The sequence below is a fragment of the Buteo buteo genome, chromosome 23, assembly GCF_964188355.1.
Source record: "Buteo buteo chromosome 23, bButBut1.hap1.1, whole genome shotgun sequence".
NCBI lineage: Eukaryota > Metazoa > Chordata > Aves > Accipitriformes > Accipitridae > Buteo > Buteo buteo.
Genome location: NC_134193.1, coordinates 15035615 through 15059630, shown reverse-complemented (window position 1 = coordinate 15059630; position 24016 = coordinate 15035615). Strand labels below are relative to the sequence as shown.

The following is a 24016-nucleotide window of genomic DNA, read 5'->3' as shown; positions in this document are numbered from 1 at the left end:
GCAATCATGCTAATGAGGGCTTGCTCTGTTCAGAACCGTCACTGCAAACCACATCTTGGCGATGATGCCAGCACATCATGATGGCCTGCCTCTGAGACATCACCCTCTGCAATGCAAGACCAGAGCCTCATCTGTACTGGCATTTTGCATGGGTCAAATTAAGCACATAGTGAAATCAGGGCACATCCCCATTACAAATGAAATGAAATAGCTTGGATGCAACAGCCCTTTGGAGCTTCATCTCCATCTGGTTTTATGACCTGGGTAAAATAGATGCTTTAATAACTGGAACATGTTCAGCTATTTACATGAGAGATGAAAGCAGACCTGCATGGGTGTTTGGTTGGCTGCTCATTTATTCACCCAAACGAGTAAATAATATCAAAGCTACCTGCTGCACAGTGAACACTTTCAAACAATAATGCATGCCAACATGTTTGGAGAGAAAAGAAGAGAATGTTCAGTTTTCCTTTGGAAATTTGCTTTCTATAACAGTCAAATATGTGTGTGTGTTTCTGTTTGAACCACAATATTTTCCCTATTTCTAGTATTGGGGAAAGTTGTTCTGAGTCTTCCAAAACCAAATCAGCTTCTTCTTTGCTGGGTAAATGGTGAAAATATAATTGTTCACACAGTCTCGTCCCCTCCTAGACTCATAAACCACAAAGTATGGAAGACGGGCACTGCCAGGGCAGGTGAATGACCCCTTGGGCTGTGCAGAGGGGAGGGCTGGGAGCTGCTCACCCAGCAGAGCCCGTGGCTGCATGGATGGACATTTACAGCACATGGCTGTACCTGGCACCCAGATCCCATCAAGAGGTGTTCGTGTCACCAGCCAGCCTGTCCTCCTGAGCCTCCCTGTGCCACGCAGAAAAAAAAATAAAAAAAATCCTAGTTCTGTTGCGGAAGGTTTCAGCAATAAATGAAATTGGCTTGTGTCTTCCAAGTACCAACTACCGCTGAGACCAAGTGAAATCTCTAAATGTATGGAGGGAAGCAGGAGTGACAGTGACTGTGGGGCTTGCAGAGGATGAACCTCTTCCAAATTCCCTTGTTTTCTGAACACCCCAGCCTTCAGTCTCTGTCTCACTGCATCGTCTCACTCTCACTTTCAGAAGCTATGATGGTTTTTGTGCTTTCTCTTGGGCAGTAAGAAAGCCTGGGGCAACTCACGTATCCATCTCTGCTGTGGAGACTCTGAATAGGAAGAGAAGAACAAGTGACTGGTTTCTTTTTAAATTGTACAGCTGGGAGCCTCCTCTCAGCATCACCCCAGCTCTCCTCCTGAAATTGCTTTGATATTCAACAAACACTCGCTTTTTAAACAATACTGTCCTAACCCCTTATTATAATGCCCAGAACCACTTGCAGGCTTTCTGAAACTCATTATTATAATTACAATTAAGAATCATAGGACTCCGTGCTTTGTGCCAGGAATACATATACACAATTTTTTGTAGAGGAGCCACAGAGAGAAAGAGTGAGGGAGAAATGCAGCTTCAGTGCTGCTCAATTCAGGAGCAGGAACTCCCACCCCATTTAATTTTCCTTCTTTTGTTTTCCAATTTAACTTGTAGCTGCTGAAATCCGGGCTAATATTTGCTTTGTCCTCCGTGCTTTCCTTTGGCTTCAATCCAGGGAACCTCGAGCTGTGCCCTGGTTTAGTGCACCCCCTCCCCAGCTCCAGCAGCCTCTGCCCCTGGGTGAGGAGGCAGGTCTGCTGGCAAGATGCAGCGCTCAGGACCCATCAATCACAGCAGCGGTAAGGAGCACGCACCGCACATTGGAAATTGCTGCAACAGTACTTAGCAGATGCAAAACAAACATGCTGGGCAAGTGCACACAGCGTTGGGCTTAGTTTTATTAAAGCTTCGTCTCATGGGTCACAAAAAAACGTAGAGAGAGCTGTGGGGTTTTTTGGTAGTGTTATCCCAATATACTACTGACACCACATATAGAGAGGGAACTGTGATTCAGCTTTTGCCAGCGCAAGCCCTGGAACTAGGTCTCCCTCTTTTTCAAACAGTGTCTGATGTTGATCTCACTTATCACTGGCTTCCACGGAGTTGTCGCTGACTGGTGCTTAGAAAAGTGAGATGGATCAGGCCCTTTCTTCTGAATAAATATCAGATCTGATTCACCACTCAATTGCTTCTGTTTTACCTCTGTAGAACGTCATTGATTATAGAAGGATTTGCAAGTTTAAAACTAGAGTAATTCAGTGATTAATCCCAACCAAAGCCTTTCATAGAGAGCAATACTCCAGCACTATTCAATATTCGACACATCAATGGAGTGCTCTGTAATACGATTCAGTGGCATTTAGACTTTCCTTCCCTCTATTCAGGGCAGCGCTGGGATACATTTAGTTTAGCTAACCCAGACTTTTCTCCTCTATCTCTTCTGCCTGCAAAATGTCAGGCACGTTCTTATTGAAACAAAGGCAGAACTCTCCCGTCCAGTGACTGTCCTGTTCAACCTAGCAGCTGAACCCTGGGAAAGGCTGACCACACATGTGGAGATGCCTACCAGGACCAGAGGCTGCCACAAAGTGATGGGGGGAAGGAAGAGGGACTCTCAGCTTCATTGCTAGGTCTGAACATATCTGAAGCCCATTTCAACCCATGGGCTGGAAGCTCCTACAGCACCTTCCAACAGAATTAAGGCTAGTCCAGAGAGTGGAAAAGCTTATGCTAGAACTGGCTGGCTATAAACATCAAAACATTTTGCTCAGGCTCAATCTTGCTCATATAGGTCAGTCCCACACAGTATATCCAGAAATATTGGGTGATGAGAAGCAGTTTGAGCAAAGAAATACCTTGATTTTAAAGGTGTTAAGCATTTCTATGGCTTCTTCTGGTAGCACTGATTTTTGGATCCCACAAGAAAACCTCAAACCACTCTCTCAAATGCTATATAATCTGGATATAAGTAAGAGTTCCAGGTGATGGAAATATTTGAGGGTTTCAGTATTCGGTTTTGGTCTAAAGAAAACTGAAATAAACATGTCGGGGAAATTTCCCACCAATGGCAACCTCCCCCCACACTAACAACATAACTGCTCAGCTTCACTGAGTAGCTGCCAGGTGGTTTATGGCTGTAGGGTTTTTCCCCTGAGTCATGGTGCCTAAGGAGGCGGACCCAAGACTTTCAGGATCCATATCTTGTTTCTGTTTCCCACCATTTTTAGAGCCAAGAATCCTGCACCTTTGCTCTCCCCTGGAGATCCTGGGGTCCACTCAAAGCAACGGACCCTGAAGTTCCACTGGGTAAATGGCCCCAGGATGCAAGTTCAGTTTCAGAGGCAGACAAATGACAGTAAGAGCAGTCCGTCTGTTCACCAACCCACCAGACCTGTGTGGATTGCTGGACCAGCTTTGGTTGACAGCTGCAGACAAACATGGAGCTCAGGCATCTGCAGCTCTTCTAGCTGTTGTCACTCCTTAGCTTGCAAGTTCCCTTGAGAAAGGGTCACCAGCAAGGCAGGTATTTCTGTAGTACTTTTACAGTGCCTCCATCCACTTCCTCCAACTCTGAACAGCCACAGAAGAAGCAACTCCTGAGCACCAGCCATCAGCCACGGCCAGGATGGGAGACAGGAGAGAAGTGATCTCTCTTTCTCTTCACATGAGCTTCACCGCCTCGTGATTCCATTTTTTGCCTTCTAGCAGGACTCCTGTCAGCTGCCTCCAGAAGATGTGCCTACTTATTTCCTTGTTTTTCCACTCCAGATAGGTGTTCCTCTTCAGGTATCGGGACAGCCCCAGCCTCTGCCTCAGCAAGGCCTTATTTACTTCCTCTAGTACAATCATGATGATTCCAGCCTTTCCTTCAACAAGCTGCCAGGACTGGGCAATGTCAAACTCAAAGCTACACCACTTACTTTCCAGGAAGTTAGTAGAGATGACCGCGATGACATTCCTGCTACTCAGAAAACCTTCTTGGATTATATTGGTGACAATGGGTATCCCTGGTAGGAAATCCCTGTAGTAAAGACAAAGCTGGAAGGGAGGTGTTCCTCCTTCTAAGGGTTCAACCAGCTCTTTTATCACCCATTCTTGGTCTTTGCTGGAGTGGATAACAAATGCATCATAGGTGTCACCCCTTTCTGCAGAGTGTTTACACCCACTGAGCAGCACCAATGAGTAGTATAGCTGGAAGTAGTACTTGTAAATCAGGAAAAGGAACACCACTGCAGCAAGCAATGTGATCACTGAGAATGACACTGTACTTGCATTGAGATGGCAGGATGACAGATCAAAGCTAGACAGGCTCACGCTATTCATGGATGCAGGCGTGTGGCATATCATCAACTCCTTGTTCTGCAGTAGCTCCTGCTTTTCCTTGATCCATTTCAGAAAGTTCAAGTATACACAAGAGCATTCAAACAGGTTTCGAGAGATGTCTAACTGGACCAGACTATCAGGCAGGATTTCCAGGGCTGACTCCAACAGAACACTCAGCTGGTTGTTGCTAAAATCCAGGGCTGTGAGGGCTCGGAGCGGCTTGTAGACTACAGGATCAAAGCTCAGCAACTTATTGTTGCTGATGTTTAGCTCTTTTAGTTCAGAGAGGGCATCAAATGTACTTTGATCCACCTGTACTAATTTGCAACTTGAAATATCCAAGGTGTGGAGGTGACTTAGGTTTTTGAAGTTGTTGGCCAATTTATTGTTCTCAAAGGAGTTGCCTGCCATCTTGAGCACTTGCAAAGAGTTCAAGCCACAAAATGTACACTGGGATTTAACAAGAGTTCTGGTATAGGAAATATCAAGGTAAATGAGTTTCTGAAGGGATAGAAAGACAGGGTAGGAGCCAGGGCCGAACAACTTTGTGTGCTGAAGGTCCAAATATAACAAATCCTTTACATTAGTGAAATCTCCAGTCACGCTGATGTCAGAGTTGAAGCTTAGGTTCAAGTGTTTCAAATTTGGACACTTGCGAAACTGAGGGGAACAGCAGCCAGTGAAGGTGAGGCGATTCTCACTCAAATCTATGACCTCCAGGTTACTCAGACTCTCAAATTTCTGCTGGAAGCTATTGAGGTGTTTGCTCTTGGTAATACGAAGCACTCTCAGCTCCTTGAAAAGAGACAGCTTCACGGCAGGCACTTCCTTAAACTTGCATTTCTTGCATTCCAGCTGTTTCACTTGAGAGAACATAGGAACCTCTGACACCTCTTCAAGTTGGAGGTCCACCAACCGAATACTGGAGACATTGCCTATGCAGTTAAAAAGAGTGTCTGTGTTATTCTCAAATCCTCTGAAACAGATTAAGACAAACTCTTGCATTTGTACCTGGCATAGTCCACTCAAGAGTCCACTCTGAAAGTCTACCAGTCTCTGACTGTTGCTGAATTCTCCAACTATTAGTCTGGTGACCTGTAAACCAGTCAGGCCTTGAAGAGAAGTGTGCATCACATTGAAGTTCTCAAAAGAGGACCTTAGAACCAGCTCACCAAGGTGAATCTTTGCAAAGGACCCTGGCTGTATGTATTTTATATTATTCAAGGAAAGTACCAGTGTGAGATTCAGCCTGTTCGCTTCCCTCAGGGCATCGAGGTCTCCTTTGGAGATATATGTGATCTTGTTAGAGAGAAAGCTCAGGTGCCTGAGAGAGGTCAGGTTGGTGAAATACTTGGGAAGCTTCAAGGAAACAATGTTGTTGTGACCCAGATTCAGCTCCTGCAGGGTATGCAAGTGTCCAATGGGTAGGTCAGTCAGAGAGGTTATGTTGGTTTCCACCAGTACTAGTTTTTTCAGAGATGTTAAGCCATAGAAGGCTGCTGTCCCCTGGTACTGGAGAGGATTGGCAGTTAAAACTAAGGTGGAAAGTTTATGAAGATCCTTAAAGGAGTTATCTTCTATTGTATGGAGTTGGCACCTGTTGGCCAGGAAAAGAGAATAAATGTGCATGAAACAGTGTCCCTTTCATGTTCACTAATGCTACAGCACTAAGCGCTGGTGCAACATTCTCAGGTTCAGCCTCACATTGGGGGTTCGTTTGGCTTTACTGTGCTGGGCAGAGCCAGCACTCCTGAATGTGCAGAGGGAACCCTTCCACAGCAGAGGACCTTCTCTCACTTCCTTCTCCCTCTCTAAATCTGAAGTTCAATTGCAAAGCAAGAGATGTTGAGCCACGGTGAAGGTCAAAAATTCATGCAGGCAGCAGGAAAGAAGAATTCTAGCTTTCTGTTCAGGCCAAAGTAACATCGTAATAACCATCATTGATGGCAGGGCCAAGCAGATACAGCACTCCCTTACACCTTGCACCTTCACAGCCTTCAGACTGTGCCTCAGCCACATCTGGGCAGTCCCACTGGCACCAGCATGATGCAGCAGTGGCAAAGCTCACAACTCTGTCAGCAGTTTTGCTGATAATATCTGAGAGGGAACAGACTCCAGGCTATGTTGGCTTTAAAGGAGGAAAGGAAGAGGGGAAAAAGAGGGTGGCCACCTAAAGATGGTTTCATATAGGAAGATCCAGAATTTGAGACCCAAATCCATTCAGCAATGAATTCAAGCAAAATTAGTTTTATATTCCAGATAGTGCCTTACAGCAAACCTGCTCTGCCACTCAGCCACTTTGGAGCTGTAACTGTGATGGGACTGAGTGACATTTTTCAGTGAAACAATTTACCCAGAGAAACTGTTGTCTCAAGTCAATGGAAATTATACATCAATTCAAATTTGCTAATAAGCCTCCCCCATCTCCTCCCCCAGACATGTGAGAAGGGAAAAGAGAATATGTTGATATTTTAAAACAGCCTTTTAGAAAATGAATGTACCTTCATTTTATTTTTTTTAAACTGATTAGAAAAACAGCTCACCCAAGATGTTCCACTTCAGAGTTTTTGTAACAGTGAAAAGTCTGACATTTTTCTTGTTCAGAGAGAAGTAAAACATCTTCCTTCTCCTTCTCACATCCCAACCTACAAGATCAGACTGACAGATCCAGCTCTGTGCAGAGAGTATGCACTCCGGAACTGAAGTAAAAGCTGTACATTACTTGACCATGGGGATGTGCAGAGAGACAGACACAGGGATAAAGTCACAAGCAAAAAAAAATGAACAGCCAAGACCAACAGACCCCAAAATAAGCAACCACGGTGGCCCAGCTGGTGAACAAGGTTAACCAGTATCCACATAAAAGAGCTCATTACCTTGTAAGATCCAGAAGCTGAAGTTCAGGGACTGATGAAAAATAATTTGACCCCAGTGATTTTAGATTGCTGAAACTGAGATCCAAATTCTGGGTGGTATTTGGGACTTCAGCAGGAACTTCAGAGACGTTCAGTCCCATGCATCTGAAAGTTTTGTTAGGGATGACCTGTAAGAGTGGCAGATCCAATCATGGTCAACATCTGCTCTTATGAAGTGCGAGAAAATTACACTGTCAGGAAAGCAGGAGCAGAATGACTAACCTTGTAGTTAATTTCTAAATGAGCTGCCCTGAGTTTTAGGAAATAATCTTATATATCCTAAGCATTTTTCCCACTTCTAATAGAACCAGTCCTACTCTTCAGAAAGAGCTACATTTCTTGCTGGTTGAAGCAGGTGCAAAACTACAGGACAGTGTTCCTTGAGGCTATGGATGAACTGGCAGCAACCTTTGCGAGAGCCAGCAAAACAAACACACAAGGATGCATTTTCTGTCCAGGATCAGCTCTCAGCTTTGTTACACTGCAGATAAGCAGGCAGTTCTAAATGAAGTTATTCTGTAAATAATAATCGTCGGCAAAAGTTTGCAAAAGGCAGTTGATTAGTGCCAGGTACTTGGGGTACTGGTGAAATCACTCTACAGTACAAATCGGGCAAAAATACTGTATTTTGCAGAAATTATAGACAAGGCTTGGATCTCTTCCAAGGGAAACATAATCTATTAGATTAACTGTACTGCAGTAACCTCAGGGGTACAGAAAGCCAACAAGAAAAATGGTTCATGCTGCTGGTTCTGGTTCTTAGATGTTTTTGAGACCAGCATTTACTTCAAACAATTCAATTGCCTTGGTAACAGCCTTGGAAAAAAGATGGGCTTTTGTAAGACAACTAACACACAACAGACTTGATGCACAAATCTCCCAAGCAGAGGGAAAAGTTGCACCAGAGAAACAGAAGGATTTTGTGCTCTTTTAGAGATCACGTACCTCCAAACAGGGACTGAGGAGGTAGCCTGCCAGCTGTAATGGGACAAGCACCAGTTGCAGCAGCACCACGAGTGTCCACAGGGCAAGAAATCCTCTCCTGGGCATCTTCGGGGGGGCCAGACATGCAGGAGAAAGCAGCATGGGTATCACTCAAGGACCTGGAGTGACAAACATTCTGAAATGCCAAGGACTGTGTTTCACCACTCCTGCTTCTCACTGCACGTCGCTGAGAGTTGCAGAGACCAAGGAGGGAAGTGAAACCAGTAGCTGCCTGGTTTTTAGACATGCTCTGAGTGAATTGCTGTTCTTGCAATTGTTTAAAAAAAAAAAAAAAGAAAAAGCTTTTTTAAAAAACAAGAAAAAAGGAAGTAATGAGATGTATAGTTTGGACTAGAAATCAAAGAGAAATATGGATTGTATCAGTGTGTCACTTGATTGCCTCAGATTAGCTCTGGTCAAATTGGCAAAAAAAGGGAAACTTTGGGAAATTCTGGGTCCAATTTCTGGAAGGTCATACTTCACATCCCATAATTCAAATGCACTGGACAGAGCGAATGACTCTGCCTTTGTACCCCTGCCATGCTCCCAGCTACACCACACTGGCAAGTAGTGGAGAAGTACTCAGCTGTGGCAAATGTTTTCCTGAGCCAAGTAACAACAGGTTTACCTATGGCTGACCTCTTATGAACATACATCTAGGTTTTATCCACCTGTTTGGAGCTCAGTATTACAATTATCGCAGGAAAAAGCTGCACATGGCCAGGCACAAGGAGTAAATACTAGAGATTCATAGAGTAGTCAGAGCCCAGGACTTTATGCCCCTCCTCACCCTTTTCTTGGGTGGGTGGGCGGGTTGCGGGGGGGCAGCAAGCTGGGAGAGGCACAGACACCCCAGCTGGGCTTAGAGCTGCTATCTGCCCTGGTCACGCCTGAATCTGTGTTTGATGCCTGGCTACAAAAGTGAGTACATCTCAATACCGTCCTTAATTTATGGTGCAGACACAGCTATTGTTTCTGGAAGAAGCTTTGTAAAACCTCACAGTTGGCAATATTAATTTAAATCAGCTGTGAGCCTTCTAATAAAGCTCCCTGCCTTCATTTACTCTGATAAATGGTAGTGCATTCATGTATCTACTCCTGTCTTTCTGTAGATAACTAAGAAGTGTTACTGGGGATCCAGCCATAGGGTTGCTGGGTATTATTAACACCACATAGTTAGAGAGGTTGCAAAAATATGAGATGGGGGTGGGATACTAGTCTAGAAGTAGATGGAATAGGCAATGACTGCTCATGAAAGCCTGTGAAAATTAATATTAAATATAAGCTGCAGTATGATTCCAGTGAGCAATCCACTCACAAAGAAAAGTTTAAAATATGACGGGAGGCGGATTGGACTTCTTTGGCAGGTCAGTAGAGGGCCACTGAGAGATGGGGAAATCCTAAAATAACAGATGATCTCTGCAATAAAAAACATATGGCAGCACAATGGAGACTAAAACTGATGCTCTGATGTGCAGCCAGATAGTGCCCATTAAGCCAGCAGAGAAAAAGTTTGTTGAAATTGGGCAAGTTCTACAAAATCCTTGTTCTGAAAAGCCTCTCATGATTGCAGGTATTTCCTTTTACAGATGGAATCAAAAGTGAGTGGAAACAATTGCTGACTGCTTCTGTGCCTGGATTAAGGAAATTGGCAGAGCATCATGTGTCTGCAGAGAGGACAAATGAGTGCATCTTTTAGTATTCAATATGCAGAATGAAGCAATCCACATTTAATTTTTGTCTAAAGCTGAGATGAGCCTGAAGTATGCTCCAGAAATTACCATTTCAATGGAGACTCACTGAAGATGCTGGAGAGTTTGGGAGCATCACAAAATCGGTCCAACAGCCATGCTCAGGGGTCAAGTGGAAAGTACGGCTTGAAGGACATTCAAAGAATGTGCTGCTTCTAACATAAGGGACAGTTTCACAATAACCATAGTAATTTGCTCAAGGACAAATCATACAGAAACTGCAGGGGATGGGGCACAAGCAGAAAACATGCAAGCTAGCAAATCAAACCCAGCCACCAGTTTAGAAAGTCAATGCTGGTTAACTTCATATTCTTCAGCTTGCATGCAACAATGTGCAATGACTGTATAAAGCCATAATGTCTATGTAATTGCCTCTTTTGGTTCACAAGAAACAAAAGTATTATTTGGAATCCTTTAAAGTGACAAGAATAACATCTAAAATGAAACGTGATTCACTATGCTGCAATTTACTGGTGGGATCATCAAAGATCTTTTAGAAGGGAGGTGTTACAGAAAATCTGTGTTTCTAAAAACACATGCCCAAGTAATCTTTGTTCTTCTGAACATTATTATAATATAAGTAACACAACAGCAGACAGCGTATACTCAACCTCTGTGATCTGAAGCAAGGTATTACATAGCATAAGATGGCCACAGTGTAGCTGGACTGACAAAACATCTTGTCCTTGCTTATATTAAAAGAAAATAATTTGTAGACTCTAGCCAAAAAGAAAAGTTAGCTAAACTCTTGGACGAGACAACTGGTGATAGCCATGAAAACGCAGAGGGCTGTCTGTATCTAAGGTGATTTCAAGGTCACAGCTAACCCGGTATCACATGTGGATCAAGAGCTATTACCTGGAAGAGAGGATATATTTTCCTCAGTAGTCATCCTAAGCAGTTCCCCAAGTCTATCTGCAAATGGAGGCTGAGGAGCATGGCAAGAATTATTTCAAGACTAAACAAACCAGGTCTTATTTTAACTGAAAGGACCATCTGTAACAACTATTTGGTTGTGAGTCATGGATCAGATGGGAGAGATTATTCCTAAGATGCTGGTGCTTACACAATGACGTATTTGTGGAGCTAGAGACGGGGAGGACCTCAAGAACTTCCCAAAGTATTTGAGAAGCTCAGGCATGTTGTCAGGCAACACCAGCTGACCCAGTATTGCTCTCAGATGGGTTTCAGCACTGGCCATATTTGCCTTCCTGACTGGCACGGTATCAGCTAATATCACTGGGCTTAGCAGTCACCTGTGGTGAGTTAAGTTTAAATCATGTCACATTGCAGCTGGGGTCTAGGCTCGGGATGTGTATACAGTTACCAAGTCCTTGAGGTTCAGCTGACACATTGCCAGTCCTTATACTCAGCAAGTCAGTCACCTGTCCAAGTCTGAAAAGTTGTCTGAGTGGATAGGACAAGCAAAAGGAAATGTCTCAAAAATTTAACAGTATGTTGAATTTTCCCAGCCTTTCTGCTGGGAAAAACAATTTCTATAAATCACAAGGAAAAATGGGGGGAAAAAAAAATATCTGAAAATTGCTTTAAGATCCTTTTGCTGCAAATTCCACAAACACATTGCTTCCCGGAACTGGTGAGTCACCGCCTCACACAGCAACCCCTGACTGATCTGGCAGACACTGGATAGAGACAGCGCTGAACCACACGCACCCTGCACCAAGGCTGGTGAAGGAGCTGAGAAACTGGTATCATCAGAACAGGTCCTTACTAGAATGCCTTGATGCTTTAAACTCTCACTTGTGATGCTTCTCCATATGAAGTGGGTGTAATAATCTCACACTTGATGGAAGATCAGCCTGGAAGACCTATTGCCTTTGCTGCTGGATCTCGTACCTTTGAAGAAGAGAACAACATTCAGATTGAGAGAGAAACTCTGCATTTAGTTTGGGGTGTTAGACAGCTTCGCTGCTGTCTGTCTGAGCAATGATTGACTCTAGTTACAGATCATTTAGCTGCTAGTTTCAAAGCAAGGAGCATCAGTAATGCAGAATGCTTGTCATGTCTGTGACTGTAAGTGACAGGTAAGGACATGGAGGTGGAATCAAGACAGTGTCTACATGCTATATAGCACAGACCAAGCCCCAGCCCATTGCAAATGGTGCCACCTAAACCAAAGAGAATCCAGCATAGCTAAGGTGTTTCCCGTTGCAGAAAAGGACAGATACTGGTGTACACAGGGGAAAGAAAAAAACCCCAAAAGCTAGTGTCCAAGTTAGTTTGATGAAAAGCAGCGAAGCCTACATTGAATTAGGTAATGAGTGTCATCAGATGGGGTATTCCCCAAAGCCGAGGTCATATGAATACCCCAGAACTATTCAAAAGCTATTAGGGAAGAACTGTGTCAAGTAACCAGGGACAAATACACAACTAGAAGAAGTGATTAATCAGTGTCAAGATAGTCACTATCTGTGGCAGCTACTCCATATGGACTATGTCAGGTCAGTTAGGAGCCCTACATTTTACTGAAGTCAATGTTTAATCTAAATGGTTGGAAGGATTTCACACAGATGGTGGAAGCTTCCAGACTTGCTTGCCAAGCTTTCGTGGACAGGCAGTGAGCGGTGGTGGAGCTCCCTTGACCCCTGGAGAGAGACAGGCTGGCACCAAACAGCCCAGCATCTCCCTGCCCTTCTGCCTCAGATGACCCATGGTCGCCCCTCGGCTGGCCACAAAGCTGGGGATTCGCAGTCGCCATCAATGTGAGGATGTTCACAGTGCCTTGGCATGAAATGCCCTGTGCTTAGAAGGAGTATAATTACCTTTCCACGGCCCTAAGAAAGGTGGATTTACCACTTCAGACCGAAGCTAGCTTTTGCTACTGAAGCAACAATAGGACTAATTTTCTTTTTCGTTCCCCCTCCATTACATCCTTATTATGGTATCTTGTAGCCTAATTTACATATGTTTTGTATTACTGTGGCTTTGCCTTATCCTGCATATTCCACCTCCTTTCCCCCAGTTCTCTTGATAATAATGAGTCTGCTGTAGGGCAAGGATTTATTCAGACTTTCAAATACAAAAAGTGTGTAGGGTGTGGAGGACTGCAGATCTCAGACTTTTTAAACTGGACACAAGAAAGGTTGATCTGGGGACTCAGTGCCACCTCCGATGCATGGTTAAATACTAAGCCCCTACCACATTGCTCTGACATTCTGGGAAAGTTTGAAACAAGAGGTAGCTCTAATGAATTGTGGTTACCTAGAGAGATTACAGAACCCTGCTTTGAGAGAAAACCAGCCAGCTCCGAAACATAAGAGCAAAAACTTGTGTAGCAGACATGCTTGCTGCAAGTACAGAGAGCACTGCCACAGGAAGTGACCAATGCTAAGACTCTAGAGCCTCATGTTTATTATTTCATTATCATGACTTGACACTACATGACAGGAAAATGTTGCAACAACTGCGGCAGAAAGTGCAGACGCAGCTCCTGCAAGCCGTGGTGAAGTTCTTGTATATGCGTTACCTAGAGAGAAAATGTTAACCATCTCCTGGGGTTAGTTCATAGCATGCTTTATACATCAGCTTTTAGACATTATGATTTTTATGCCATTTCACTCTACCAGGAGAATTACATAGAATATTAATTGTCCACATAGTTGAGAGCCCACTTCCATTACTTACAAAGCAATAAATTCTAAAAGAGTGGTTGAGCCAAATCCAAACACATATTTGCATGCGTTTGGAACACCGTATTTTTGGAATCTGCAAAACCTGTGTGGCTATCATGTTATTTAGAGAGTAAAGACTTATTTGTGTACAGACTAAAACCTGAAGCCAGTGTTTAGCTGATGAAGAGAAATTTATTAAAACAGCATTTTTGTTCCAAGCTCAGTTCAGTTCTGTTTGCATGTGCAAGATTAGGTCATCCCTTTTCAGCCTTCAAGGGACCCTTCTCAGACTGAGCTGGACCAGGGCCTCCAGTTCTTCCACCAGACTCCCAGGGCAAGGCAGCTTTGGGGGAGTTTTGTCAGCATTTCTTTGGCCATGAGTTGCATGCACCAATCAGGAAAAAAACATTTCAGCTCTAATGGAGGAGGAACCAGGCTGGCCAAAAGGGAATAGCAGTGGGAGCAACATGAAGGGCATTAACAATTTGCAGAACATGAGAGACAGGGTGTTACAGAAAGCTTCCAGGAGGCAGGGCTGAGATACTAGAAGAGAAGTTACCCAGGAAAAGGAGTGACACCAATAGTACAGGAAGTGCCCTGAAAGCCTGGCCACAGTGAAGAGGACGGAGGAAGGAAATGGGAGGGAAAGCAGAAGTTTCACGTCCCGTGGAAATAGTTAGCAGTTATATGGGTACTGTACTAATGCTCCCACACCCCAAATGCTGCTGCTGCAAGAAATGTGCAACCTGATGTAAGTTAAGCCAACCCCACTGTTAGAGTTTGCCCTCTAATAGCTGTGCAGAAGAAGCCTTCTTCCCAATGAGTGCCTGGCTGAAGAGGTTGCAGCAAAGTGGTCGTACCAGCATAGCCATCAGCTTGTAAGTTATCACTGTAGGTTCTTTCTGCTCGTAGAGGCAGCACTTTGGTGAGGCAGCAACAGAGGTGAACCCATGATGATAACAGGCCAGGAAGAAAGTAGCAACGAGGGGAGTAAAGAAGGAGAAGTATGACATAGCTGCATCCTGGAAGGAAGTGGCAGAGGATGGGAAGATGTGGCCCCAGAGGTGCCCTGTGCACATGAGCCAGCCACAGATATGTCTTGGTTTAAGGTGGCTTCTTAAATGTGGAAGGTCTTCAGCACACAAAGTAGACTTGGCAGGGTGGCTCTGTACTTAGAACAAGCTGGAAGAGACATGGAAAGCTCCAGACAGCATGCTGAGGAAGAAAGAAAAAAAAAAAAAGAGGGGATTACATGGGGCCATAAAGCCATGAGAAGATCTTGGAGGAGATGTTAAGGTAATTCTCATCTGTCCTGGCCAGAAGTCCCGCTCTTATAAGACAGTGCCAACTCCCTGAAACCAGAAATGCATTTATTCTCAAACAGAACAATAAAAGAAATGTTTCTTGTTTCCTGCAGACATTAATGTTTCCCAACAATTAGCAAGACACTGAAATCTCTGAGTGGTCAACCTGGCCCTTTTCCAAAGTGATGGGTATGACTCCCTCTCACTCCAATCTGCTTAGGAAGGAGTTTGAAATCCCATGGCAGGTATCACTCACTCACCCCCTCCCTTTCTCAGGGACTGAGGACCAGCTTATCATCTCAGTTTGGTGCTTTTCACAAATAACTTATGAGCACCGGATGGTTGTTTACAGAACAGGAGGGGATTACCCAGGGTAGAAGGGTTGTGCAACACCACCCTCCACCACAACAGTCAGTGGTGGAAAGCAGAGGCCAGTGGAGGAAAGGGCAAGTGCTCTGAATGTCAGGGATTCATCTCCCACCCCGCATGCGACAGGACAAACTGTGACCTGCTCAAAACAACCTGGAACAAAGGCAAAGCCCAGCTGGGATCATCAGTGGTGTCTGGAGGAGACAGCAAGCAGCACAGCCCTCTCTCTGCAGTTCTGAGCCTGGAAGGAAGGGCTGGCTATGTCAGCAGTCATCCCCCACTTGATCATTTTCAGCAGCCAGCTCCTCTCAGCAGTGATATTGTGCTGACAGAGCTTCAGAGACAAGTGAGGCAAAGTTATAGATTATTCCTTACAGTGCCCCTCATACTGCCCAAAATGCACTGGATCCTGCCCAACCCAACTTTGCCTGCAGCCCCTTGCAGGACTTCCACTGCACAGGACCCTCATCACCAAACTAGGACAGACGAAAGGCACCCTGAAGGTGCCAACATCTGTGCCCAAGCTGCTCTCTGAGAACAAAGCATGTCTCAACACATTCCCCTGGCATGTCCCAGAAGGAATTTCCATGGGTAACACCAGCGATAGCTACCAGACCTCTCAGCTGCTTGACTCCCAGCTTTGACCAGTAGGTTCCTCTATGGAGAAGACCTTAGTTTGAAGGGGAGGCATTTTCTACCTCTTTTTTCAGTGAGCAATCCATATTGTAATAATGTATTGGTGTAGTATTTTCATGGTTGCAAGGGTATCCAAAGCCTGCAGTATTGACCTCTTGGCACATATGGAGGGCTAAGTTCAAAGCAGTGATTCCTGTGGTGGCATATCTCTGGGAAGTGAAAAGAAAGAACATCTGTTTACGATTTCAGACTCATACTTTTACAATACTGACACGAGCAACACCTTTGCAGCTGGGACCAGTAGCTTCTTCCACAGTCAATATAGCAAAAAATATGTAAATGGAACAGGACAGGTGCATGGACAGCACTCTCAAAATTCAGACAAGGAGCATCTTTTGAAAAGGTGCTGCAGAATATGAGGGCTCATGAACATATCACCTGTGGGTTGATAAAACATAGAGCTCCATGGAAATCAAAAAGCTTTGAATGGAAGAAATCAGCACACTTTTTAACAAATCCACATCCATGACAGAGCCTATACAAGGTCTCTGCATTTGTTTCTTTTCCATGTGCCATTTTGTGTGTATTCCCTGCTGGCAGCCTTCGTGTGATACCTCTCTTTTAATCCACACATTAAATTCCTGTCCTTGGCCTCTGTGCTACAAAACTGCCTTCTGCTCACGTAAAGCTAACATGGCCAAGTACAAACTCAAACGCTGCCTTAAAAGCCTTGTGATGGAGCAGCACAGCCACCACGCTCGTGAGCAGCTGAACATGCTCTCTGGTCCCCAAGCCTAACCGAGCACTTTGCGCTCCTCCCCTGGATTGTCCCACTTTGCACTTTCCAAACATTTTAGCAGGGAAATGTACTTTTTTTACAGCATTGCTTCAGCAGTCAGGAGACCTGGCATCTAATCTCACCCCCAGCCAAGAGTCAGTGCATGACCTTGGACAATGTTATTTTACCACACCAGGCCTTCAAGCTTCTCCTGCATTTGTTGCAAATTATAAACATCCTAGTAGTGCCTGGCACGCTTAAAGTTAATTAAAGATTGCACAGCACCATCACAAAGATCATCAGGACCAAAGACAAAGTATCATTAGATTCATTAATGAAATAATCCTCCATCATGCAGTGAAGGGGAAAACTGCACTCCAGAAGCAGTGGGCGTAACAGCCAGCCTCAGGCCAGAGATCTGTGAGAACAGAGTGTTTTAAGGAATGCCAACCAAAATTCCTCCCATTTTATGCTAGGTAATTATAAGTAATGGTCTTCAGACAGGGAAAGCACAGGAACATGTATGAAAGGGCTTATATGGGACAGCTGCTTGTCACTAGAGAACCAGGTTTTCTGAGGTCTAGAACTACGGACAGAAGTAACTGTAAAAAAGGACTTGAATGCAAAATGGCAAGGGGTGATGGGGCAGACTGGTACAAGAATTATGCTGCAGTGCTATGACAGGTGGGGAAAAGTCTTCCTTTTCTGGGTAGGAGCAGGGCTCCAAACCTGAAGCACCATGTTATAGGAAAAGACTCCATTTACTAGGGGAAGGGACTAGCTAATCTAATGAAAAGGTTTTCCTTCCCCTTGCATGGCACTGAAGCAGTAAGGTATAAGGGAAGACACAGAACACATACTTATCTGTCTGCTCTCCAGCACAGCATCATACCCTACTTGATGCGTTCAGCTGCAGCAGTTTGTACCTCGCTTCATAGGTGACATATGGGTTGAGAGTACGGAGCTGAGAGATGTTCCCATTGTACTCCCGGGGGGATGGCGCACCAAAACCCCACCTTCATCTGTAGAAGAAAGGCAGAGAGATACTTGAGGCAAGCCCACGCACACCAGACAGCGCCACGATAAAGATCCCTGAGTTAGCTGTGGTCTACTGCTCTGGCTGGGTGCTCAGAAGGACTCAGGGGTGTTCAGAGGAACAAAGGATCTCCTGGTCTTTTCCACTTATTCCCATACACCTGTCTCCAATGTGTCTGAGACTGGGCTCTTTCTAATTAGTGAAAAATAAGGTCTCAAGTGCATTATGCAACTCAGTAAATATTTGAAAAATACATGATTATTAGAGCTATAGAATATATCACTACAAATAACCTGGTTTCAACCTTCCCTCATTAAAGACATCTCACTTTTTCCTTGTTTTCAGCAATACTTCCACCAGCCAGGAGAAATCCAAGGGCTTGAATGGGACAAATACCATCAGTTCATCATCATTGTTGTTTTCCAGAGGGTTGGGCAGAGCTGATTCAGGGAAAAAGAGATGAGTGCTGGTTCTCTCGCCCACATCTTTCTTATGCTCTTTTACTGGAGCATCATTTAATCTGAGAATCAAAGCCAGAATTTGTCTAGTTTCAGTATCACTTGTTCCCAACCATGGAGGCAGCTGTGTGCTGTCAGATACATCACTGGCTCCTGTGAACTCACTTGAGGGCACTGACACACATTATGGCCCAGCCCGGTAGCCTGCTTCCCTGGTATGGGGTGCCTCACACAGACACACCAATAGTTCCTCCCTTGTAATAAAAAGGCAGACAGCAGTGGCAGACAACCGCTATTTTTCAGATAGGGAAGTGAGGCACAGAGAAATTAAATTACTTTCTCAAGTCAGAGTAAAAATGCATGTAGTCCTGTAACACTGGGATTGCCTGCCACTCCACTGAGCTGGAGATGGCTATCCAGCTCCCCAGTACAACATCTGTGAATGACTGGTACAAATTCAGGCTCCTGCAGTGCCTGTGCTTGGCCCTGAACCGCAAGAAAGTTATTTGATTACCTGAGCTGATGTATCCTAGATGTTATGTGTGCCAGGCAAGAAAGTCACATGCGCATTATCATTCCTGTGTCTCTGATTAATCGTTAAGGCTTTAGTAAGGATTCAGTACCTTATGATAACGTGGTAAGAGTCAATCATTTTCCCAAAGCGTTGGCCATGGATGGAGCCGACCACAATGCAACTTTGGCACCATAAGCTGGCAAAAGAATAGATTGCAAGAGATTAAGTCCTTCTCTGACAAGTGTTTACACCAGGTTAGATCAGCATCCCTTGAGGACCTTTTTGATGTTCCAAGGTAACTCCTGGGGTGGCATCAAATCAGCAAAGCCCTGACTAGTAGGACTCCAGCTGTATCCTGGACAGATGGGTCTTATCTTAGTGGCCATAAGGCAATGCAGTGCCATCAACATACCAGTAAAATTGTGAGGGATCTCTAGTTAGCCAGAGAATACAAGATGATAAAGAAATGGAGAGAAACTCAAGTGTGGATACCCAGCAGGCTGGTAATTAGGAGGGTGAACCTTTGCTTAAGGTATGCGATGTATTATAGAGAAGAAGAATGAGAGGCCATAGAATAATTCCTCTAATGAATTAGAGGAAAGAAGGACCCAAATGAAAGCTTTTGCCAACAGCTGCCACAGTCTACTTCGCTTTCTGCTCTCCCTGAATGTGGGCAGGCAGAACTGAGGGAGGCACCCAACTTTCCAAGCCCTGGACTGTCACACTTGGGATGGAGTTAGAGCAAGAGAAAATAGATGGGATGGGGCAATACTGAGAACAGAGATCAGGGTATGACAGAAGTTAAAGGGAGGGAGCTGCGATCTAGCAGCTTAAGTTCATCAGTATGAAAGCTGCTTGAAAGGACATGTTTAAAAGGGAGAGAAAGAGAAACCTACTGAGAGAGGAGATGAACAGCGACAGGAGTGAGAGGCAGAAAGGGCTGTGAAGTTGAACACTAAGAGGGAACTTCAAGTTGCTGCAGAAACCAGGGCTCTCAACCCAACTATCATTTCCCTCACACACCTGCTTGCCCAACACCCATCTCCAGCCCACCCTCATACCAGGCAAAGGATCCAGGCAACTGCTGTGGAAGAAACTGCAATGTGGTAAAAGCAGAGAGAACTGGAAGATGAGAAGTCAAAGAGTTGTCTTCAGGGAAGAAATGTGGCCCCACCACTGCCAATGCGACAACTCTCCTTTTTCTTCTGCTCTAAAGAGATAGGTTTCACCTTTTCATAAAGTGCCAGGACACTTTACATGGGACAGCCTGCTCAGATACCACTCTTGTCACATCCATCTGATCAACCCTGTCCAAACTGAGGCGTTTTTCCACATAAAAGGCATGCACTTTATGACCAGCGCTACCAGCAGCCAAAGCTGGTCTGTAGTACCTCACACTGAAAAAGGCAAAAGGCAGTGACCCACTCAGTATCTTCTCTCTGTTGGCATTTGGTAACTTCCACAATGGTTCCTGCTCCATCCACAAAAGCATTGCTGTCAGCTTTCCCCTTTTCATCCCTCCTGGCACAGCTAGAGCCTGGAGTTAAAGCACTGCTCTCTTCCTCTATCACCACTGTCATGGCCTATGACCTTTTCTCAAAGGTATGTCACCCAGTCAGTCTGATTTCCCACGGTGCACTCTGATGCCCAGCTGTATTTCCATCCCCTCTGCAGCACTCAGGGCTGCCCCATAAGGGGGAGGATCTCTGGCTGCACAGCGTCTGTTCAAGACACAACAGCACTGAGGGAAGAGCGTTGCAATACCTGAGCTCTGCAGCCCGAAATGCAGTTTATGGAACCACAGAACTTTTTCAAGGTCTCTCCTAAAAGGTCTGCCCATGAGCAGGTATAAGGATTTGCTGGTCAGGAAAGGCTTCCAGTGAGATCCAAACCTACCAAGAGAGACTCAGAGAGGCAGAAGTTTAGGGATGAGGGGAGCAGCCACAGCAGCATCAGACACAAGGACTAGGGCAGCTGAAGCAGGCTGCATAATGAAGGGCTTTGGAAAGCTACTGAGCTATCCTGAAGTACTTCCCAGGAATGACCCACATCTTTTAAAAATAGTCTTTACTGCTGTTTCTAATCCACCTCCTCAGCAGCAGTGACAGCAAAATCTCATTTCCCTCCAGTTCTGGCCCCCCAGTTCATCTCCCTTTTCAGTCGTTCCTCTCTTGGTACACTTTTAGAGAACATTTATTCATCCTTTCATTGTTTATCCAGAAGAGAGGAGGCAGATTTCCACTTACATTTCTGTATTGGGTTTGTGTGGCAAGGTTTGATAGCAGGGGGCTACAGGGGTGGCTTCTGTGAGAAGCTGCTAGAAGCTTCCCCTGTGTCCGATGTCTCCAAGTTGGACCTGCCACTGGCCAAGGCTGAGCCAATCAGTGACAGTGGTAGCACCTCTGGGATAACATATTAAAGAAGGGGAAAAAGTTGCTGCACAACAGGAACTGCAGCCAGAGAGAGGAGTGAGAACATGTGGGAGAAACAACCCTACAGACCCCCAGGTCAGTGAGGAAGGGGGGGAGGAGATGCTCCAGGCGCCGCAGCAGAGATTCCCCTGCAGCCCGTGGGGAAGACCATGGTGAGGCAGGCTGTCCCCCTGCAGCCCAGGGAGGTCCACGGGGGAGCAGATCTCCACCTGCAGCTGGTGGAGGACCCCACGTCAGAGCAGGTGGATGCTTGAAGGAGGCTGTGACCCCGTGGGAAGCCCATGCTGGAGCAGGCTCCTGGCAGGACCTGTGGCCCCGTGGAGAGAGGAGCCCACGCTGGAGCAGGTTTTCTGGCAGGACTTGTGACCCTGCAGGGGACCCATGCTGGGGCAGGCTGTGCCCAAAGGACTGCAGCCCAGGGAAGGGACCCATGCTGGAACAGTTCATGAAGAACTGCAGCCCATGGGAAGGACTTGCATTGGAGAAGTTTGTGGAGAACTGTCTCCTGTGGGAGGGACTCCATCCTGGAGCAGGGGAACAGTGAGGAGTCCTCCCCCTGAGGAGGAAGGAGCAGCAGAGACAACGTGATGAACTGACCCCAACCCTCATTCCCTGTCCCCTGTGCTGCTGGGGGGGAGGAGGTGGAGAAATCGGGAGTGAAGTTAAGCCTGGGAAGAAGTGAGGGGTGGGGGAAAGGTGTTTTTAAGATTTGGCTTTATTTCTGATTATCCTACTCTGACCTGATTGGTAATAAATTAAACTAGTTTCCCCAAGTCGAGTCTGTTTTGCCCATGATGGTAACTGGTGAGTGATATCTCCCTGTCCCTATCTCAACCCACAAGCTTTTTGTTATATTTTTTCTCCCCTGTCCAGCTGAGGAGGGGGAGTGATAGAGCAGCTTCGGTGGGCAACTGGCATCCAACCAGGGTCAACCCACCACAGTTTCCAATTTGATTTATTCATTCATTTCATGACAAAACTCATGACGCCCATGACAAAGCCTTGCTGCACACTGATCAGTTCAGCAGCGCATCTTTTCCTCTCTGATTGTCCTTCAGAGGACATTTTACACACGCATCTGTATCACATCATTCTGCTGGCCTGCTGACTCACTTGTAGTGGTGTCAAGATGCCATGGTGCAACAATTAGCTGAACTTAGCTCTATTTCCCTTCCTGCATATCTGCACATAAACCCCAGGCTGCCAGTCTCCACCGATCAGCAGCCACTGAGACACTGATTCATCTCTCAACAAAATTCCCCAAACAAATGAGACATGACTAACAAACCTTCCAAGAAAAGGCGTTCTCCACACAAAGCATCTCTGGCAAGCACCAAGATGCTTCCAATGAAAGAAACGAGGTTCATTTCCTACTAGCCCTTCCTAAAGGCTTTGAGATTGTGCCTGAGAATCAGTGATAGTTCAGGAGGTCTCTTAAAGAGGTCCAAAAACATAGGGTTTTGAGCTCGTGACCATGTTGTCCTGTCTCCCAGCTCCCGACCACTTCAGTCCCGTGAACAGCCAGCCCCAGCCACCTCCCCTCAAGCACATAAAGGACTCCTTTACACAGAGGAATTTAGATGGAAACAGATGGAGAGCTAACGCCAAAGTTATGCCAAGCTGTTCAGGACCTTGAACAGCTTGAGTTTTAGAAAATCGTTGGCCTCAGGTAAGCCTCATTCCTTCCTCCAGATAGAGACAGGCAATGAACAGCACTGCAGGATATCCACAAGGAATTCTGGAAGTGACCATCAGCCCCAGGGAATCTTTACTGCAGTCTAGCTAAGGCATCTCCAGGCTCACCGATGCTGCTTCATCCTGCTACTTTTCTGTCTGCCCTGTCCTCAAGTCACTGCCAGGCAGAACACAGTCCTCCAAGTCCCCAGGGATTCACATTACTGGGTGAGCTGTTTCTCACCCAGGTGTTATCCTGGGAGGGTTGTTGCCTCTTCTTTCCACAATAATGAATTGTGCCCCACCTTTAACCCAGACCGCAGTAGCACTGAGGTCAGAAAAGGGAAGAAGAAAAGGTAACTTCGGCAACGGGACTTTCATGTGAGTTCGCCACAGAGTAGTACAGGCTCTGCAGGCACAGACCTGCAGAAGGCAATGGAGAGGCTGACACAGGCGCAGCAGCTGCACGGCCGCAGCACCGCAGCCAGGACCACCCCACTGTGCAGCCCACAGGACCTCTCCCCCATGACAGCATCTCCCAAGCCCCTGCAGTCATCAGACCTGCAGACGAGCGGACCCTATTTCAGAGTTTGGAGCCTCCAAGTGGTTGTATTTGAGTTAGCCCCTTGCTAAGACAAAATTAAACGGGGGCTTCTGGTGATGAACCCTAGTAAATGCAGCATCCTTTTCCCCAGCAGCTAAGCACATTTGCTTGCAAGCTCAAGCCTCACAGTGCTCCAGCAATCACTCACATCAATCTCTAAAATGACACGGTGACAGTGCAGAGAGGGGAGAGGATTGACCGCGGCACTCCCTGAGCCAGGCAAGCCCTCGGTCTCTCGACATGCTCCCCGTGGGGCTGGCCTGGCCCCAAAGCCTGGCTCCCCTTCCCTGGAACCCGCAGCCCTCCCGGCCGTGCCTGCTGCTGGGGTGAGCCGTGGAGTCCCACATCGACGGTGTGGGGTCCCTTGGTCCTTTCTCTCCATAGCTGTCAGCTGGCTGCTCCTCAGGATGTCACAGGGGACAGGGGACCATGAAGGCCATCAAACAGCCCCTGTTGCACAAAGTGATCCATTATCCCACAGACAGGCAGTAGGATGCAGCTGCAACCCACACCGTGGTTCTTGGGTACAAAGCCCCAAGGACAAAAGCTTTTGCTGAGAACAGCAAAGGCTCACAGCAATAAGAAATGTACATGCAGAAGAAAACTTCCAGTCCTGACCAGGGCTGCTTCCCAGGCTGAAATC

General features: G+C 46.0%; 2 protein-coding genes across 2 annotated transcripts in view; both read right to left on the bottom strand.

Annotated features, from left to right (window-relative positions):
- Window positions 1-1745: 1745 nt before the first annotated feature.
- On the bottom strand, window positions 1746-8715 carry TLR4 (toll like receptor 4). The gene is made up of 3 exons (XM_075055187.1): window positions 8147-8715; window positions 7163-7329; window positions 1746-5883 (listed from the first exon to the last, which is right to left on the bottom strand). The coding sequence occupies exons 1-3, from the start codon at window positions 8285-8287 to the stop codon at window positions 3624-3626; spliced, it is 2568 nt and encodes an 855-aa protein (XP_074911288.1). The 5' UTR covers window positions 8288-8715; the 3' UTR covers window positions 1746-3623.
- Window positions 8716-15425: 6710 nt separating this feature from the next.
- LOC142044019 (CMP-N-acetylneuraminate-beta-galactosamide-alpha-2,3-sialyltransferase 4-like) overlaps window positions 15426-24016 on the bottom strand; it is an 87304-nt gene continuing 78713 nt past the window's right edge. Inside the window, 9 exon segments of the mRNA XM_075055966.1 lie at window positions 15426-15575; window positions 15940-16086; window positions 17548-17677; window positions 18020-18211; window positions 18773-18859; window positions 19725-19785; window positions 20428-20555; window positions 22384-22436; window positions 22562-22598. Coding sequence (XP_074912067.1) covers window positions 15426-15575; window positions 15940-16086; window positions 17548-17677; window positions 18020-18211; window positions 18773-18859; window positions 19725-19785; window positions 20428-20555; window positions 22384-22436; window positions 22562-22598 — 985 coding nt within the window.